Genomic DNA, 21,291 nt, shown 5'->3' on the forward strand with positions numbered 1-21,291 from the left:
GACGCTTAACGACTGAGCCACCCAGGCGCCCTTAAATGTGATGTTCTATAGATTTTCTATGTTCTATACACTTATACTGTACAAATCTGTATCCCAAGTCCTCCCTGATGTTTTTTGTCTTCCTGTTTTCTTAGTTTAGCTAAGGGAGACATCTACATTAACATATTTTTTAGTCTGGGTAATGACTTGAACCAGCCAAGATTTTTTTTTCCTTTTCTGTAAAGAAACCAAATCTTTCTACATTACTGAACCAAATTGAGTAGATTGTGATAAAAGGAGTAATAATAACAACAGCAGAAGACAGAAGGCCTCTCACATGGAATTTTGAACTAAAGTCACATATTGAACAAAAGATATTTAAATTAACTACTGAACAAAGTAAGAGCTCTTCAAAAGAAACAGGGCTTCCTGCCAAGCCCCCTAAAAATGCCCGCAGGCCTCTTACTCATTCACTACCATTATTTCAGTTTATCTGTCTAAGGATGCTTTATTTCTTATCTCATTCTCTTCCCACCACCTAGCGGACACATAGTTGGCACTTAACTGCCTGTTTATTGAATTGAGCGGAATTGGGTCTCAAGAGTTAAAGGCAATTCTCTGAAGAAAAAAATAAAAGAGAAATAGTTTTAGCAGTGAATAGAATCAACAAATCTGAATTTCAGCAATGGAATAAAGCTTGGAAGTAATAAAATGTATTTACTATAAAGTTAGATTACTTTGAAAGTGTTGTTTTTAAATGCTGATCTGGAAAAACTGCTCAGAACTTAAACTAAGACTATTTGTCATTCTTTTCCCTGCCCCCCGCCTTTTCTAACCCTTTAACTGTGGGTCTTTTTTTCAAAGGGAATAAGATTTAAGGTTAAAAAATCAGGCATCTACTTTAATCTCACAATCATAAAATGTATAGGTAAAATATACAGGAAGTGAGAGCTTTTAAATTTTGCATTTGTTAATCGTTTCATACCTTGCCTTGTTCCTAAAAAGAATTTGAGGTGATAAATGAGGGCTTAAGGTAGAAAAGATAAAGGTAAATTTCCTTTTATCAGAGAGTTAAAAGGAAGTTTGGCCAACCTACAGTAGACAACTAAGGAGATACCTAAAGGGATCACATAACTTAGAAGAAATATTGAGTAATTATATGATTTATTTGAGGTCACATGACCATTATTAGCTAAGCTGGAACTAGAAACCAAATCACCAAATTCCTATGCATGTGTTCTTAACATGTATGTCTTAACTAGTCAAGTGTTTTGGTGACTGGTGCCGCACGGGTTTGAGAAGCATTTGTTAAGATTATTACTGACCAGGGCAGCCTGGATGGCTCAGTCGGTTAGGCATCCGGACTCTTGATTTCAGCTCTGGTTGAGTTCTCAGGGTCATGATCTCCGGATCATGATACCGGGGCCGTGGGATTGTGCCCTGGGTTGGGCTCTGTGCTCAGCACAGAAGATTCTTGCTAGTTAACAAAGAGCTTTTTGTGAATTAATCCCCTTAATTGTTCTACTTTTTTAATTTGGAAGAGATGGGTACTAAAAAAGCTGTTTCTGCTTAGACAGTGCGAAGAAAGAGGAGGAAAGTGCATTTCCTGTCATTTCCTGGTTGATGGCTTAAAAATGTCAAGCTCTGTTTTGGCTTTCCTAGATAGACTCTGCCAGTTGATCACAAATAGAAGATGCCTTTCTGGTCCTGCGTACCTTTAGATGCTGGCTTCTTTGGAACTTCTTGAGTTGATCCTTCAGTGATAGAACACTGACTTGGAAAGATCTAGAACAGAGGATGACAACCTTTGAATATATAGGCAGGTTAAGTTGCATAATCCTCTCTGCCTTTGCTTGACATACAAAGCCCTTCGCAGGGTGACTGGAGCTTTCCTTTCTAGCCTCATTTCTTTTGCTGAGGCGCAACCAGCCTGTTTTTCTTGTCTAGTCAACCATGCACTCAAACACATCCGAACCTTTGCCTGTTTTCTCCTTTCCGTTTGGGCTGTCTGATCCCTCTGTTCTCCATCTGGCAACCTCTGCCTTTCCAGGCCTAGTTCCTTTCTTCTGTGAAGAGACCACGTAGCAAAGGCAAAAATGAAAGTTAGTCTAGCAGCTGTGTGAAGAGTAAATTAGAAGGAAGTCTGGAGGCAGGAAGGCCAGTTTTAGAAGACAGTGAAAGTCTCACAGACCTGAGCTATGCAATATAGTAGCCCCTAGCCACATGTGGCAATTTAAATTAAAATTAATTGAAAGAAGCCAATCTGTAAAGTCTACATACTGGATGATTCTGACTGTATGATGTTCCAGAAAAGGTGAAACTGTGGAGACAGTGAAAAAGATCAGTGGTTGCCAGGGATTTGGGGCCTGGGAGGGATGAATAGCCAGAGCCCAAGGATTTTTAGTGCAGTTCTCTATATGATACTATAATGATGGATACATGTCCTTATGGATTTGTCAAATAGTTAAGCAGATGCTTAACTGACTGATCCATCCAGGTGCCCGCCTTTGAGTATATTTTTATTATATATTTTTCTTTCCCCACCTACCCCTACCCTTAAAATAGAGACATAAAATAATTAAATAAAATTCATTCTTTAGTAATTACCTCCACCAGGGCAAGAATATTGGCTATTTGCAAAAATGTTTTAATGGTTTTGTTAGGTGTACTTGTGATTGTTTTATTTTTTGATGAAAAATCGTTGCCATATATCAGCCTTCTGGCATTGTTGCCTTCAAAGACCTTTCACTTAATTGATCTAGAAGTCATTCCCGATTTTTTTACCCCTCAGTCTACTCCTCACCCCCCTGCACCTCCCAGTTTGAGAGTAGGTCCTACTATTTCTTCCTCCAAAAGAACTAATTCTGCATTTCCTCTTTTTTTTTTTTTTTTTTAGATTTTATTTCTTTATTCGACAGAGATAGAGACAGCCAGCGAGAGAGGGAACACAGGCAGGGGGAGTGGGAGAGGAAGAAGCAGGCTCATAGTGGAGGAGCCTGATGTGGGGCTCGATCCCACAACGCTGGGATCACGCCCTGAGCCGAAGGCAGACGCTTTAACCGCTGTGCCACCCAGGCGCCCCTACATTTCCTCTTTCATGTCTTGTTTTAAGGCACTGTCCTCTCTCTCCTGCACGACCACAATAGCCCCTAACTGGTCACCCTGCTTCCCTTTGCCCGCTAAGATCACTTTGCCACATAACAGGCAAAATGACTTTTTAAAAAGAAAATCAGATCATGTCAGTCTCCTGTTTAACACTCCTGCTTCTTACTGTATTTAGAAAGGATTCCACACATCTTAACCTGGCCTAAAAGGCTCTTTGTGATTGGCCCTTGCCGTCTTATCCAATCCTGTCACCACATCTTCTCCCCTCACCGAACTTTAGCCACTCTTGCCTCCTTCCACTTCCTTAAATATACTCAAACTTGCCTGCCATAGGGTCTTTTTTCTTGTTTCTCCCTCTGGAGTGTTCTTTCCCAGCTCCTGCATGAATGATTTCTTCTCAGCTTCAGAACCTCAACTCCAGTGTTACTTCCTCAGAGAAGCCTTCTTTATCCACTCTTCTTGAAGTAGGCTCCCTCTACTCCTGCCCCATACTCTTTATGGCATCACCCTTATCTGGGATGAATTTTGTTGGTTTATTTATTTACTTGTATACTCTCTGTCTACTACTGGAATATAAGTTCCATGAGGGCAGGACACTTATTTTTACTCCCTGTTCTACCCCCCAGTACCTAGAACAGTGCCTGGCTTATATAGTTGTGATCAGTAAATGTTTAATAATGCTGAATAACTGAATGTTTCCTAAAGGAGTTATAAGAGGAACTCACTCCTCTTCTTCCCTTGCTCTGTCTCTGTTTGTGTAAAATAAATCTCCATGTGTCTAAATGTGAATATCCTTCTAGGCCCTTTATACTTAGTATGAACTAGTGACTTTGTTGCTGGACTTCATTTTTTACTTCATGAAATCATGGCCCACAGCTTTTTGAATGGTTGATTTTAGTTGGAAAATATAGTGAACAATACATCTGGAAATATTCTGTCATGTTTTGATCTGAGAAACTTCTAGAGAATCAGCTGCTGATTTGAAAGGCTTTTATTATGATACAGACAGTCTATTGTCTACAAGAGCCCTGGGTATTACACAGTGTTACATGTGTTTTGCTTTTTTCTGAGCTATTAACTTGAGAGAAAAAACTTGTATTCATTAACTTATGCCTGACTTGTATTCCCTGAGAATAGTTTATTGTATTATTTTTCTTCAGATGATTTACTGTGCACTTAGGGATTTCTCTTACTCATTTTTCTTCTTTAAACTCAATCGAAAGTTAAATGGTTAAATAGTAGGATTGAGATACTTTCCATTTCTGGTTTTTAAAATTTTTCACGATTTCTGTATCAAGCTGTGGTTTATATTTGTGATTTAGCACTTTTATTTAGCTTTATGTTGATAAAATGAGTGAATTTCCCCATTCACTATATTCAAATTTAACCTCTTTTAAAGTACTTTAGAATATGGAATATAAATGTAGTGAAAGAAAAATTGACATCTAAGCCCTACATTGGAGTAATCTTGAAGAAAGTGAGTTTGTGTGCCATTTGTGGTATAATAAATACATCTGCACATATACACAATCTGGTTAGTGTGACTTAATATTTTGATATATTTTTATAAAGCTATTACTATTTGGAAGATTTATATGAAATGACATAATTACTACAGTTATTAGGTAGAAAATAGTTGCATCTAAATAACCCAGAATAACATTTTAATATTACTTTTCAAATTATAAAAATTGTATATTCACATTTCAGAAAATTAGAATATAGGATATATAGATACAGAATTTCCTAAGCATCATTATAACCACTGTTAACATTTCGTTTTGTATTCTTTCAGTGTTTTACTTCATGCATATGGATTTTTTTGGTTTGTTGTAATCATTCTGTATTTATTTTTATTCCTTTTAAATGAAATATAATGACATAAACATCTTCCTGTAGTGTTGAGTCTTTATGATTGTTTTAATGGCCGTATAATACACTATTTAAAGATATATCTTAATTTACTTAACTGTTCCTCATTGTTGGATAAGTTATTTAAAAAATATTTTAGCTTTTATAACTAACATGATAGTGAATATTTTTGTGAATATTGTTATTACTACATTTAGTATTATTGCTTATAGGGTATATTCTCTTTAGTGGAATTCATATATATGACGTTTTTTATATTTCTTAATTCATATTAGCAAATCCTTTTCTAAAGAGAGTATGCCAGTTTACATTGCCACTAGAAGGATATAAAACTATACCATTGTAGAATTCAGCATTTTATATTATTTTTTTAAAAGTAGCTCTATAATTAGGGGAAAAATCATGTTGTTTTAGTTTGAATTTATTAGATGACTGGTGAAGTTGCGTATTTTCTTATGTTTGGTTTCTAGTTTCAGCATCGTAATTGCTTCATATTTTTTCAGTTCCAGTAACATCTGTTTTTTTCTGTTTAGACATTTTAGCCTACTTACCTTGCTTAATTCATGTACTTCATGAATTGTTTTAGAGATATTGGGTACCTGGCTGGCTCAGTTGGTAGAGCATGCGACTCTTGATCTTGGGGTTGTGAATTCGAACCCCACACTGGGTGTAGAGATTGCTTAAAAATAAAATCTTAAAAAAAAGAGATATAGCAGTTTGCCAATTAAACATATACACTTAAATCTCAGTGATGAATTTGTCTCTCTCTCTCTTTTTTTTTTTTTTTTTTACTGTGCTCAGTGGTGCCTTCAAATGAATTATTCTGAAGAAGGTGTCATACATTATGGTTTTTTTTTTTTTTTAAAGATTTTATTTATTTATTTGACAGAGAGAGAGACAGGCAGGGGGAGTGGGAGAGGAAGAAGCAAGCTCCCAGTGGAGCAGGGAGCCCGATGCAGGGCTCTATCCCAGGACCCTGGGATCATGCCCCGAGCTGAAGGCAGACGCTTAACGACTAAGCCACCCAGGTGCCCCAATACATTATGTTTGTACTCCATATTGTTATCCAAGTATATTGTGGAAGCTTATATGGGAACAATCTTGATAATTTCATAAATCCAGAAATTTTCTCTGAATCCAGAAACTTCAATGATAGATTATATGTAAAGTATATGTTTCAAATATGTTGAAGTAATAGTTTTTTTTAATAATAATATTTTTTTATTATATTATGTTAGTCACCATACAGTACGTCCCTGGTTTTTGATGTAAAGTTCCATGATTCATTAGTTGCGTATAACACCCAGGGCACCATGCAATACATGCCCTCCTTACTACCCATCACCAGCCTATCCCATTCCTCCACCTTCCTCCCCTCTGAAGCCCTCAGTTTGTTTCTCAGAGTCCATAGTGAAGTAATAGTTTTTAAAAGTCTGAGAATTTATTATTGAATTGTGAATCTTTTTCTTCTGTAGGTTGGAAAAGAGACTGTTCAAACCACTGAGGATCAGATTTTGAAGAGAGATATGCCACCAGCATTTATTAAGTGAGTAATTAAAACATTCTTCTCTTGCTAAGCAGAATAATCCTCTTGTTAGGAAAGAAAATTAAATGATTCCAGGAACAGCTTTTTTTTTTTTTTTAAAGTATTTACAATTGAAATTTTGACTTTTGATCTTTTAACACTCTGGTTTCCTACTGTTGATTGTATTCACTGCTATTAGGCATTTTTGACATAATAGTTTTTAATAAAACTATGACTTCTGAGTTTCATTGTCTGGAATGGAAGGGATTCAGAAACATCTGACCTTAGCAGGCATGAATCTGAGTAATATGCTGAACAGCTTTGCTCGGAGATAAGGGAATAACAATTGATACAAACTTTAAAGAATTAATTACAATGTATTTCAGTAGCATTTTAAATTTAAGTTATATTTACATATCACCCAAACTCCTACAAATAATTTGCAGGTGTTTTGGCCTATCCTGAATAAAAGCAGAGATGCTAACTTTTGATTAGTTAAAACTTTGTAAAGTTCTTGATTATGTTGTCTTCGATCAATGGCTTTGTTCTATGGCAGTCAAGTACCATGTAAAAGTAAAGGCTGACGCGTAAGACAAAAAAAAAAATGTAGAACCTCTACAAGTCAAGAGTAAGGTAAGTCTATTCAGTTACAAAAAGAAGGGCGGGGCGCCTGGGTGGCACAGCGGTTAAGCGTCTGCCTTCAGCTCAGGGCATGATCCCGGCGTTATGGGATCGAGCCCCACATCAGGCTCTTCTGCTGTGAGCCTGCTTCTTCCTCTCCCACTCCCCCTGCTTGTGTTCCCTCTCTCGCTGGCTGTCTCTCTCTCTCTGTCAAATAAATAAATAAATAAAAATCTTTTAAAAAACAAAAACAAAAAGAAGGGCAAAGGATTTGAATAGGCACTTCAAAGAGAGGAAACCCAAATGGCCAAAAAATTATGAACAGGTGCTCTATCTCATTAGTCATCAGTGCAAATTATTCTATTATAACCGCTACATTAAGAAGTCTGATAATATCAGTTGTTGATAAGGATGTGGAACAATTGGAACTCTCATGCACTGCTGTTGGGAATGTAAATTGGTGCAGCCACTTTGGGAAACCGTTTGGTGTTAGTAAAGTAGAAGACAGGTAATTCTTAGAGAAACTTATGCTCATGCACACTAGGATCTATATATGAAAATATTGGTATCAACCTTGTTCATGATCTATTTATAGTAGAATGGATGAAAACAATTATGGTATAGTCATAAATTGGAATAATCAGTAATGAAAAGGATTGAAAATGGTTAATTTTGGGGCGCCTGGGTAGCAGAGCGGTTAAGCGTCTGCCTTCGGCTCAGGGCGTGATCCCGGCGTTATGGGATCGAGCCCCACGTCAGGCTCCTCTGCTATGAGCCTGCTTCTTCCTCTCCCACTCCCCCTGCTTGTGTTCCCTCTCTCGCTGGCTGTCTCTATCTCTGTCTTATAAATAAATAAAAAATCTTTAAAAAAAAAAAAAAAAAAAAGAAAATGGTTAATTTTATGTTACATGAATTTCACCTTAATTAAAAAATGAATGAATATCAAAAATAATTGAGAAATGAATGATAGATATGTAGGCAGGTCCCATTTATTTAAAGTTCAAAAATATGTAGAAATAAACTGTGTTGTTTAGGGGTGCCTATTTATGTGGTAAAAAGATAAAGATAAGTAAGGAAATAATGATTGCAAAAATCAGGGTAGTAGTACCTCTCAGAGGAAGGAGGAGGGTTATACTTGGGGAGAGGCACACGGGGGCTTCCAAAATGGTAAGTAAAAAAAACCCCAAACAAATAAAATGGTAATGTATTTCTTGACATAAGTGTTGAGTTATATGGGTGGTGGTTTTATTCTTTATATTATACATATGTTTTATACAACTTTCTGTATGTATGTTACATATCACAATTTTAAATAAAGTGAGAAGTATTCCTTTATTTTTATCCTCCTTATGTTCTATTTTCATTGAACAGATGCAAAATTTCACCCATATTGATGTCTTCTTATTTCTAACTTACTTGTGTGGGTGCTTCTACATAACGGTGTTTCTGTTAATTCTGCAAAATGTTCATGTGTCAGGAAGTAAGGGGCCAGAAGCATCTGTGTTTTTTTGTAGAGCCTGTTTTGTGGGAGTATCTTGTCTGATTTGCCTTCATTGGAATTGGTAACCTCCAAGGTTTCTTCCAGCTCTAACCAATGTGAGCCTACTTTGTTTATGTGCCATTTCATCCACATGGTAATATTAAGAGGAGTCCTATGCTGTCAGAACTACCATATGATCCAGCAATTCTACTTCTGTATATTTATCCAAAGGAAACAAAATCACGATCTCAAAAAGATACCTGCACTCTCATGTTCATTGTAACATTACTTATAATAGCCAAAACATGGAAACAACCTAAGTGTCCATCAGAGAATGAATGGATCAAGAAAATATATGTTTGTGTGTGTATATGGGGGAAGTGAATGAAGGTGGTTGAAAAGTACAGACTTCATTCATAAGATAAATAAGTCCTGGGAATGTAATGTACAGCATAGTAACTATAGTTAACAATACTGGATTGTATATTTGGAAGTTGCTAAGGGAATAGATGTTAAAGTTGTCATCCCCCTCCCCCCAAACTGTAACTATCTTGCTTTCCCTGTACAGACTAGCTCAGAGTAGCCTAATAGCGCTAGTTGATGAGGGAAATTCCAACAAATGTGGAATTAATGACAGAATTAGAAAGTCATAATTATGCCATTTTAATTATGCATAATAAAATTATGCAATTTTAAACAGTTGATTTAGGTAAGGATCATCAATAGGTGAAACCATTGGGAGGTTTTAATCTTTATTTCACCACAGGTAAAAATCCTGGCCTCCATGGAGAATCAGGGAAAAACACTATGTTACAATCAACTGAAAAATTTACTGAGCAATGTTTAAAAAGTACATAACTTAGTATGTTACTTAGGATAGAGTATAAACAATATGGCTGTGGTTGTCAAACAAATTTGGGGGGCAAACATTCCACAATTTAAAACGTTACGGTTCTTCATGCTTTTCTTTAGAATGCACAATGAAGCAGAAAATAACTTTAGTAGATGCCTTGACTTGAAGGGGGAGGGGACAGAGAGGGAAACAGATGGAAGCAATTAATGACATCCTTGGAACTGTTGAGTAGGACATTCTTTTGGGCTGTTTGGTTGATGTTTGGAGGTTTCCAGGGCATGACAGAGTTTCCTCTGTCATCCACTTTTACAAAGACTTTTAAATAGTGCCTGCTTAGGCCACACTAAAGAAAAAAAATATGTTTTAAAATTTTATTCTTAGGTTAATTTCTGCTCCTAGAATGTTAGAATGTCAGGACTAGAGAAAACAGAATCCTGGTCTTTAGATAGATTTATACCTAAGCAATCTGATATATGTTTAGAGATTTTTCAGGGAAAGATGTATTTTCAGGATTTTTGACATTTTTAGCATTTCGGGGTTGTCAAAATCAAATCATAGTCTATTTGAGTGACTGGCAGTTAAAGGCATGTTGATGTGTTAGAGAATGGGTTTAATATCAGTTAAAGATTATATATTTGAGTTAAAACTTTGATAAGGGGCTTCTAATGCTTGGGCAATTCCTTATTGTAGAAATGAGAACATTTTAATGTAGAGCAAAATTTGCATTGTTACAGAAATGCTTTTTCTTGGGTGGAGCAAAAGTTATCTGATCTCTAACTGCCCTAGCATATAGAGTTTACAATTTACTAATTTTACCCAAGATTGTAATAATAGCCACACTGTTGCACAGGAAGTGTAAGGTTGCAAGATGATTGCTACAGAAACGGTCTCAATCTTCATAAACTTCAGGAGTGTAACGGTCATGCTGTACTGTTATAATATTGGTTAGATTTGCATAATATTGGTTAGATTTTCCCTATAAGAAGTCATTTGTTCCTTTGGAGACTGTCAGCAGAAGAGTATTTTGCATCATTGTCAATCATCATCATCAGGCAGCAACGGCAGTAATATTTATGTGTAATTGACTGATTAATGAGCTAGATACACTAATTGGTTAGTTAAGTATTTATTGATTACCTTCTATTATGTCTAGCACACCACGTGCTACATAGGATGGCAGTTCTTACCAGTGTATTATGAATGATCACTTGTAAGATGTATTGTAAGTTATTTATTAGTAGTAATAAAATGCCAAAAATTGCAAATGCTTTATTTTTTTTTTTTAAAGATTTTATTTATTTATTCGACAGAGAGAGAGACAGCCAGCGAGAGAGGGAACACAAGCAGGGGGAGTGGGAGAGGAAGAAGCAGGCTCATATCAGAGGAGCCTGATGTGGGGCTCGATCCCATAACACCGGGATCACGCCCTGAGCCGAAGGCAGACGCTTAACTGCTGTGCCATCCAGGCGCCCCTACAAATGCTTTATTTTTTTAAAGTAAATTGAGCATATTCAAAGTCACGTGTATAACAACATCCCTCTCATTCCTGTTTAGTAAGTAATTGTTTTTTTTTCTTTTAATTTTTATTGAAGTATAATATAGGCACTTCCTTTATATTATGCTTTTTTTTTTAGTAGGGGAGGTATTAATGAAATTATAGCTGTTATGGCTGGAAATTGTGCATAGTCCCAGATATACCCATGGGGAATGTCATACATATGGGTTTTATTCTTTTTTAAAAGATTTTTATTTATTTGACAGAGGGAGAAAGAGAGGGAGGGAGAGAGAGCACAAGCAGGGGGAGTGGCAGGCAGAGGGAGAGGGAGACCAGCAGGGAGCCCGATTTGGGGGCTTGATCCCAGGCCCCCGGGGATCATGACCTGAGCCGAAGGCAGACACTTAACGGACTGAGCCACATAGGCGCTCCCTATGTGGGTTTTATTCTTCTGTGTATCATGGAGGAACAAATTTCTACTGCAGAGAAATTTTTTTAAGATGCTGTAAGAAGGGGGTGCCTGGCTGGCTCATTTGGTGGAGCATGCAACTCATGATCTCAGGGTTGTGAGTTCCAGCATGTTGGGTATAGAGATTGCTTAAAAAAAAAAATCTTAAAAAAAAAAGTAAAAAAAATGCTTTAAGAAGTTTTAAATTGAAGAGCTGTAACACGGAGGGGCATCTGGGTGGCACAGTTGGTTAAGTGTCTGACTCTTGGTTTTGGCTCAGGTCTGATCTCAGGGTTGTGAGATTGAGTCTGGTGTCCGGCTCTCGCTTAGCATGGAGTCCACTTGAGTTTCTCTCTCCCTCTCCCTCTGCTCCCCCCTCCCCCACTTGTGTGCTCTCTCTCTCTCTCAAATAAATTAAAAAAAAGAGCTGTATTGCAGACTGACTTTCCCTGTATAATAGGAATTCAGAGAAGATGCTATCATTGTAGGTAGGAATAGTAGAAAGAGGCTACATGTAGGAAGTGGGACTTGGTAAAGATAGATGTGGGGAAAAGGAAAATACTCCGGTTAGAATGAACTACAGGAGCAAGTCCTGGGGCCTGGGAGGAGAGGGACAGTCATGTTGGGAGTGGTAGGAAGTAAGCTGAGGTAGGTTCTGCTGGGTGATAAAGGCCCTTGGAAACCAGGCAGAGGAATTTGGAACTGGGCAAACTCTTGCAGTTCTTGAGCAGTAAGATGACAGGCTGAAAGTGGTTTTTCACAATTCATAGCCAAATACTGGCTAAGTAATAAAAGCTACTGAAGGAGGGTAAGCCATGTGAACCTACCAGATTCATTTTCTGCCAGTGTGCATTTGCTTCAGTTGGATTCCTTATAGGTAAAAAATGTTTATGGCGGACTGTTTTACTTGCCTTGGAAAAATTGCTGTGTAGTGTACAATGGCATTTCATTCTTATTTCTGCAGTGGGGCAGAAATGAAAAGGGAGGCGGTTTTTGGACCTTATGCAAGGGTGTTCAGTATCTGAATGTATGAAAATGTGTCACTTGCGAGGTGGCCCTGTGGTATGAACTCCTTAAAAAGGGCATCAGTGGCTTTGTCTGTTGGCAGGCAAATGATAGTTTGATTTAGAACCGCGAAGTGTTGCCACTTTCCGTTTAGTGCTGCTCTGAACAGTCTGCTTGAAATCATCAAAACTTGGGTTGATTGACCAGCTTGGAATATTTTTTGAAACATATTGTAATGTCTAGGCCTATTGAATAAAAGAATGTTCCTAAAATACTCTGCAAAAGGGTTTATGTACTATTAACAATCTGCGTGATTACCATTAAACATATTTCCAGAAAATTGCCTTGTTTTAACTCTTAAACTTTCTTAGGCAGGCCCAATTACAGTAATATTTGTACAGTTTTACCTTGATTGATGTTCATGTATGACAATGAAGAAATTTGGAAAGGGTTGAAACGTGCTTACACTTAATTTAGATCTCTTTAGACCTAAAATAGTGGTGCCCTATTTTTAGATCACCAGCCCTTATATTTAGGTTTTCCTTTGCTTATGATCTTGAACCCTCAAAATAATCTGTGGTGAAATTTATTTATTTATTTATTTTTTTTAAAGATTTTATTTATTTATTTGACAGAGATAGAGACAGCCAGAGAGAGAGGGAACACAAGCAGGGGGAGTGGGAGAGGAAGAAGCAGGCTCATAGCGGAGGAGCCCGACGTGGGGCTCGATCCCACAACGCCAGGATCACGCCCTGAGCTGAAGGCAGACGCTTAACCGCTGTGCCACCCAGGCGCCCCTGAAATTTATATTTTTAAACACTCTTCTCAGTGGAAGCACCCAGAATATCTCTCTTTTTAGAATTAATTCTTTGATCATACCACTCAATGCACTTTGCTTATCTGGGGCTCATATGTGATTCTAATGTTCTATTTTTTAATTTGAGTTTTTTGTGATCCTTTCCATTGCTATTTAAGAGAAGATTTTTGTCTCTTAACATAGATGATCTGTGAGACAGTTATTCACATCTGCTGGCTGACTTACTGCATTCTTGACCTAGAGCAAACACTCAGACTTTAAATAGTTCACCTTTGAACTTGCTACATTAAACATAATTGGGTACTACTGTTTTTCACAAACATTCTCAAACAAAAATGATTTGTTTTTAAGTCTTCTCAATAATGAACTGTGAGTCAGTATTATTAGTTTGCAGAAGAGTTCCAAGCAGTTTGGTGGGGATTTGATCCTTGGTTTAGTTTGTATACCCTTTCTGATTAAGAAATAAAACTTTAAACGTGCAATCCTTTAGTTTCTATTTCTACAGAGTAATCAAAATCATATGATTGAAAGGAAATCAAGGGACCAAGGGAACTCACATTTATCAAGTACATATTATTGGGCCAGGTACTTACATATTTTCATTTACTGATAACATCAACTTCAGTATATCGATAAATTCATTTTACAGGTAAAGAACTGAGGTTTGACAAACTTTAGCTTACCAAAGATCAGCTTGTTATGTGGCAGGAGATGGTTCCTGTTGGTGGGCTCTTGGCTTCCGAGTTCATGTTCTTTCCACCGTCTGACCTTCCACGAAATCATGTAGTCCATCCTTCTCTCTCAGGCAGTGCTAATTTTATACCACTCCTAGAGGATAACAGTTTACACTTTTCCTAAGCATTTCCGCAGAAGGAATGTTGAGATGTAGTTTGTGATATATTGCAGTGTCTTGCAACTCTTAAGCTGTAAAGAAGTTAAAGTCATAACATTTTAAGGTTAAAAGGAATCCTAGAGATTATTTACTCCAACTGCTTTATTTTATAGATGAATGGAGGTCATTGGCTATGTCTGCTGTATTGCCCCAAACCAAACGAAACACTATAAATAATTAGACACAAGTATTCCCTTAATTATTACCTTGACTGTTCCTATATAGGTCAAGCCCCAAATCAGGAAATTCTCAAGATTAAAAGTTTTCCCCCTCACCTGTTTAAAATCTTTATTGTTCTTACCTTAGTACAGCAAAAGAACCTTATAAAAATAGCTCCATTTCTTGAATACCTTTTATGAACTGGGTACTTTAAGTTGTATTCTTTAATTCACTTCATCTTGCAGTGAGGAAGCTAAGACCCAGAGAAGCTCAGGAACTTGTTGTAAAGTCTCTCAGTTACATCAGTGGTAGAGGCAGGATTCAAAAAACCCTGGACTGACTCCCACGCTGTGCTCATTCCAGTATGCTAAGACTCTTTCCCTCTTCATTAAAAGAACCTCTTATAGCCTAATCGTTTTTGTGAGGCTTAAATGAGTGAGATAATGTATGTGAAAGTACCTGGAAAAAAAAAAAGACATTGGTGATTATTAGCTTCTGTCCTTAGCTTTTCAATCATTTTTTTCCAGTCCTTTTCTTCAAATCAAATCAGTTGCTTTTTAAGCTTTTCTCAGAGAACATTTTCATTGTCTCCTCTGGTAAGGTCTTTAAAAAAAACAAAACAAAACATGATTGCTTGTTTTTATTTAAAGCTCTTTCTGTATCTATTGAGATGGTAATGAATTTTTACCCTTTATGAGATTGACTGGTCTACTACATGAATATAGAGTTTGTGATGGTGAACCATCTTTGCGTTTCTAGGATAAACTCTACTTGGTTGTGATTTTAAAAAAGAAAATACAGTGTTAAATTCAATTTGCTAATATATTTTTTAAAAGATTATTTGATGGAGACAGAGATAAGAGAGCGGACAAGCAGGGTGGGGGGCAGAGGGAGAGGGACAGGCAGGCTCCTCCCCGAGCAGGGAGCCCAACGTGGGGCTTGATCCCAGGACTCTGGGATCATAACTTGAGCTGAAGGTAGAGTCTTAACTGAGTGAGCTACCGAGGTGCCCCACAATTTGCTAATATTTTAAAAGGATATTGCTTCTTTGTTCATGAGGTATCTTGATCTATAATTTCCTTGTTCTGTTCTTATCCAGTTGTGGTGTCAAGGTTATTTTAGCTTCATAAAATAGGATCTTTTTCTAGTTTTTGAAACAGTTTACATAAACATTATCTGTTTTTTGAAAGTTTGGCCAAACTTGAATATAAAACTCTGGGTCTAGTATCTTTTGGAAGAAGAAACTTGATTACTCATTCAGTGTCCTTTTTTTTTTTTTTTAATATAATTCTGGTCTTAAATTCATTTTGAGTCAACTTTGCTAATCTGATACTTTCCTAAGAAGTTATCCATTCATCTAAGTTCACAAATTTATTAGTATGAAGTTCATAGTAACCTGTTATTTTTCATCTGTAACACCTCTAGTTATATCACTTTTTTGTTCAGCATTATTTATTTCTGCCTTTTTCTTCACTAGTAATCTTAGAGATTTATGTTTTATTATTTTCCCCTCAATGGTCTATTTCATTAAATTCTTCTGTCATATTTATTAAAGTTTATTATTTGTTTTTTAACTGAAGTAGAGTTGACACACAATGTTATATTAGTTTCAGGTGTAAAACATAGGAGATTTGACAAGTTTATATGTTGTACTGGACTTAGAAGTGTAGCACCGTCTGTCACCATACAACATCATTGACTATATTTCCTATGCTATACATTTTATTCCTATGCTATACTTATTCATTCCATTTTAAGTTTATTATTTAAATACCTTATTTTCAATATTTCAGTCTTTATGTTCAAGCTTTCTTGTTTTTAAATAAATATATTTTAGGCTCTTAATTTTGTCCTAAGTTCTACAAGTTTGGAAGCAGCTATTGGTATGTTTTGTTATTATTCAATGTATTTAAACTAAAGAAAAGGACACAAACAATTTACCCATTTCTTTCACCCCCGACCCCTGCCTCTGGCAACCACCAATCTCTTTTCTGTATCTATGAGGTTGGTTGCTCATCTATCCATCCATCCATTTATTTTATTGATTAATTTCTTTTTTTTTTTTGGATTTTTAATTTTTATTTATTTATTCGACAGAAATAGAGACAGCCAGTGAGAGAGGGAACACAAGCAGGGGGAGTGGGAGAGGAAGAAGCAGGCTCATAGTGGAGGAGCCTGATGTGGGGCTCGATCCCAGAATGCCGGGATCACGCCCTGAGCCAAAGGCAGGCGCTTAACCACTGTGCCACCCAGGCACCCCTGATTGATTAATTTCACATATAAGAGAGATGATATGGTATTTGTCTTTCTCTGTCTTATTTCACTTACCATAGTGCTCTTGAGGTCCATCCATGTTACAAATAGCAAGATTTCATTCTTTTTTAATGGCCAAATAATATTTAATTATATATATACCACAGTTTCTTTATCCATTTATCCATCGGTAGACCCTTAAGGTGTTTCCATATCTTGGTTATTTTAATAAGTAATGCTACAGTGAACATAGGGGTGCATATATCTTTTCAAATTAGTGTTTTCATTTTCTTTGGATAAAAACCCAGAAGCAGAATTGCTGGATCATACACTAGTTCTACTTTTAGTTTTTTGAGAAACCTCTATACTGTTTTCCATAGTGGCTGCACCAGCTTGAATTTCCACCAACAGCGTGCAAGAGTTCCCTTTTCTCCACATCCTTGGCAACACTTGTTATTTCTGGTCTTTTTGGTAATAGCCATTCTGACTGGCGTAAGGTGATATCTCATTGTGGTTTTGATTTGCATTTTCCTGATGATTAGTGATATAGCACATCCTTTCATATACCTGTTGGCCATTTGTATGTCTTCTTTGGAAAATGTCCATTAATATATTCTGCCAATTTTTAAATTGGATTGATTGGTTTTTTTTTTTTTTTTTTTTTTTTTTCTTGAGTTATAGGAGTTCTTTATATATTTTGGATATTAGCCTCTTATCAGATAAATGATTTATAAATATTTTCTCCTGTTCAGTAGGTTGCCTTTTCATTTTGTTGATGGCTTCCTTTGCTGTGCAGAAGGTTTTTAGTATGATATAGTCCTACTTATTTTTACTTTTGTTGCTTTGGTTTTTGTTGTTAGGTTAGAAAAATCATCGTCAAGACCTGTGTCAAGGAGCTTACCATTTATGTTGTCTTCTGGAGTATCATGGTTTCAAGTTTTATATTCAATTCTTTAATCCATTTTGAGTTAATTTTTGTTAGTGATGGAAGATAGAGGTCCAGTTTTGGGGCACCTGGGTGGCTCAGTTGGTTAAGCATCTGATTCTTGATCTCAGCTCAGGTCTTGATCTTGAGGTTGGGAGTTTGAGCCCTGCATCAGGCTCTGCGCTGGGCATGGAGCCTACTTAAAAAAGATAGAGGTCCAGTTTTATTCTTTTGCATGTGGCTGTCCAGTTTTACCAACACCATTTATCGAAGAGACTGTCCTTTCACCATTGTATATTCTTCACTTCTTTGCCATGAATTAGTTGACCATACATATGTGGGTTTATTCTGAGCTCTCTGTTCCATTGACTTATGTGTCTGTTTTTAAGCCAATACCATACAGTTTAAATTATTATAGATTTGTAACATAGTTTGAAATCAGGGCGTGTGATGTCTCCAGCTTTGTTCTTTCTCAAGATTGTTTTGTCTATTTGGGACCTTTTTGGTTTCATACAAATTTTAGGATTGTTCTATTTCTGTGAAAAATGCCACTGAAATTCTGAGAGGGATTGCATTGAATCTGTATATTGCTTTGTGTAGGATGGACATTTTAATGATATTAATTCTTCTAAATCATGAGCATGGAATACCTTTCTGTTTGTGTCATCAATTTCTTTCTTTCTTTTTTTTTTTTTTAAAGATTTTATTTATTTATTTGACAGAGATAGAGACAGCCAGCGAGAGAGGGAACACAAGCAGGGGGAGTGGGAGAGGAAGAAGCAGGCTCACAGCAGAGTAGCCTGATGTGGGGGCTCGATCCCATAACGCCGGGATCACGCCCTGAGCCGAAGGCAGACGCTTAACCGCTGTGCCACCCAGGCGCCCCATCAATTTATTTCATTAATGTTTTGTTGTTTTCAATATATAGGTCTTTCACCTCCTTGGGTAAATTTATTCCTAGGTTTGTTATTCTTTTTGATGCAGTTGTAAATGAGACTGAATTTTCCAGCTATAGAAACTTTAATAGTTGTAATTTTGGTTGTGAATTCCTCTTTAATAATATGCTTTATTGAGGAGTCCATTTTAAAAATTTCACAATTCCTTTTATTATCTTTTTATTGTTCTAATTTAAGTGCATTGTGCCCAAAACATGATTGATGTAACATCAATTCTTGGAAATTCTTTTGTGATATAATATATGGTCAGTTTTCTTAAGTGTGCTATGTGTGCTTGAAAAGAAAGTATATTCTCTTTTGCTTGGGTTAGGGTTTCTTTATATCAATTAGGTCAACATATAAATATTATTATTATTTTAAGATTTTATTTTTAAGTAATCTCTACACCCAGCGTGGTACTTGAGCTCACAATTGTGACATCAGGAGTAGAACGCTCTACTGACTGAGTCACCCAGGAGCCCCTAAATATTACTGATCAAACTTTTTATTGCCTTACTGTTTTGTCTGTTTGAACTATCAGTTTATGATGAAGTACGTTGAAATCTCCTATAATAATTGTAGGCATGTCAGTTTTTCTCATAATTGTCAGCTTTAGCTTTATGTATTTCAAAGCAATACTATTAGTAGTAAGTGGTTGCAAGGTTATGATTCTTCTGCATCCTAAATTCTGTCAGTTGTTTTGTTATTTATTACCCCTTTTTAAAAAAGATTTTTTTATTCATGAGAGAGAGAGCTAGAGAGAGCGAGAGCATGTTTGTGCACATGAGCAGGGGATGGGGCAAAGGGCGAGGGGGAGAGAGAATCTCTAGCAGACTCCCGGCTGAGCACAGAGCCATATGTGGCCAGATCCCACAACCCTGACTGAGATCATGACCTGAGCCGAAATCAAGAGTTGGACACTCAACTGGCTGAGTCATGCAGGTGCCCATTTATTGCCCTTTTAAAAGAATGACTTTGATTGATGTTAGTCTACTGTTGACTTGTATCTCCAGTTTTTTTTGTAAACCATGTCTTCATTTTTGGCAGTTTTTTTTATAAGTAAAAATATTCTTCTACTGTGTCTATTTCATTTCATTTTGTGTTTAGATATTTATACCCCTAACTCATTCATTACATTCTGCCATAGAACAGTGATTGTCAACTTTTTTTTAGCATAAGGACCTTCAAATAATGATAGTGAGATTTTTATTATTATTTAAGAATGGATAAGAACGAAAGATACAGTGATTTTATAATGTTTCAAAATAAAATTTTGTTTTATTCATCACATCAGCCTTAAGATACATTAAAAACCTGCTGGTTTCTGTAAGACACACTTGCATCTATATTCTTCTGTTTCTGCTGTAATCTTACCATGAGAAGGAGGAAGGACCATAGAAGCCAATGGACCTACAGGTAGCAGAGTTCTTGCCTGAAACTTGCAGGCTCGAATCTCTTCTCCCTTCACAGATGCCAGATTTGAACAAGGGGTGAAGGAGGTGGGGAGAAAGACTATGACTAATCATTCAGGCTTTAAAGGATTCAAAGGGTATGACTCATACTCTGCCTTTCCAATAAGCAGTCTACCAAGACTTGAAGAGCGTGTGGTTTGGGCATTAGTGACACCCCTAACCTTCCTTCCCAACATGGTGCTTCCTCTTCAGTTAATTTCTCGGCTCTGGCAGAATCCTGTTTTGTCTGAAGACCAAGTTAGAACTGGTCCCATACTCTCCTACTCTCATCTGAAAAAAAAAGAATTTAGTGAGCCTGTGTGTTTCTGTATATCTTTTAGCTTTGGTATCTCAGTGTACATGTTCAGCAGAAAGAGATTGGTGTGGCCCTTAAAAGGCTTTGAATGTTTTAAATATGACTCATTGTGGTTTCTAATTTTAGTTTTGGGTGTATACATGCAGTGTCCTATACTATCACTGAGTAAGGAAAGGGAAAAGAATAATTGGTGAATGGGGCCTGTAGGATCTTTAAATCTGGGAGCACGGGGTTGGAACAGCCTGTTGTAGTGTTATCACAGTGTACATGTGGGTGAATTGCTACTGTGTTCTTTCTACTTGAACTAGATTAAAGTTTGTCATTGTACTCTGTGTTCCCAGCTCCCTCCTAAAAACTGTAACTATTCTTGTGGCCTTCACTCAGGTTTCTAGATGACTAATGGCTGAGGATCCTTGACCTTTCTCAGAATGGCAACACTAGGACCAAAGTGTATTGGCTAGTCCTAGTCCGGGGTTGCCACAGAATGATTCTACTTTTGCTATTTCAAAGAAAAGTTTGTGCCAGATGGCTAGTATATAAAAGAAATGTTTATTTTCTCACATCTCCCTGAGACTTTTGTGATCTTCACATCTATTATTTTTTTTAAAGATTAATCTATTTATTTTAGAGAGAGTGAGAGAGTGTGGGTGGGGAGAGGGGTAGGGGGAGAGGGAAAAAGAGAATCCTCAAACAACTCCCTGCTGAGTGTGGAGCCCGATGTAGGGCTCTATCCCATGACCCTGAGATCATGACCTGAGCTGAAACCAAGAGTCGGATGCTTAACCAGCTGAGCCACCTGGGCATTCCATTCACATCTGTTATTTTTATTATTACCTTTTAATCCTGCGTGTATACACAAGAAGATCTGAGGATGAAATGAATCACTTAGAGCAGCACTTCCTATTGGAGGAACACTAGAAAGGTTGAACTGTCAGTTGCTGTTGCCTGATAGTTTCTCTGGAGCTCATTCCCCAGGTTAACAATTTAAATGCTTAAATGCCTGGTGAAGGGAGAATTTTTGAGGTCTCAGCAATCATTTTCACTTATACATTCGACTGAGGCTAGGCTCTAAATATGGGAAAGCAGGGAGAGTTTGAGGGCCTGACCCTGACCCCACACCCTGGCCTCTCTCTCAGGCTCAGGCCTGGACTTTAATATTA

The 21,291-nt window shown here is 36.9% G+C and overlaps 1 protein-coding gene across 2 annotated transcripts in view; it reads left to right on the forward strand.

The window, feature by feature from the left end:
* Window positions 1–21,291, forward strand: part of VCL (vinculin) — a 106,015-nt gene that overhangs the window by 28,278 nt on the left and 56,446 nt on the right. For both annotated transcript variants that reach the window (XM_002920392.4, XM_002920393.4), the window contains exon 2: window positions 6,432–6,502. In XM_002920392.4, the coding sequence (XP_002920438.1) occupies window positions 6,432–6,502 (71 nt within the window). The remainder of the gene's footprint in view (window positions 1–6,431; window positions 6,503–21,291) is intronic.

Source organism: Ailuropoda melanoleuca, chromosome 6 (assembly GCF_002007445.2).
Source record: "Ailuropoda melanoleuca isolate Jingjing chromosome 6, ASM200744v2, whole genome shotgun sequence".
Lineage (NCBI taxonomy): Eukaryota > Metazoa > Chordata > Mammalia > Carnivora > Ursidae > Ailuropoda > Ailuropoda melanoleuca.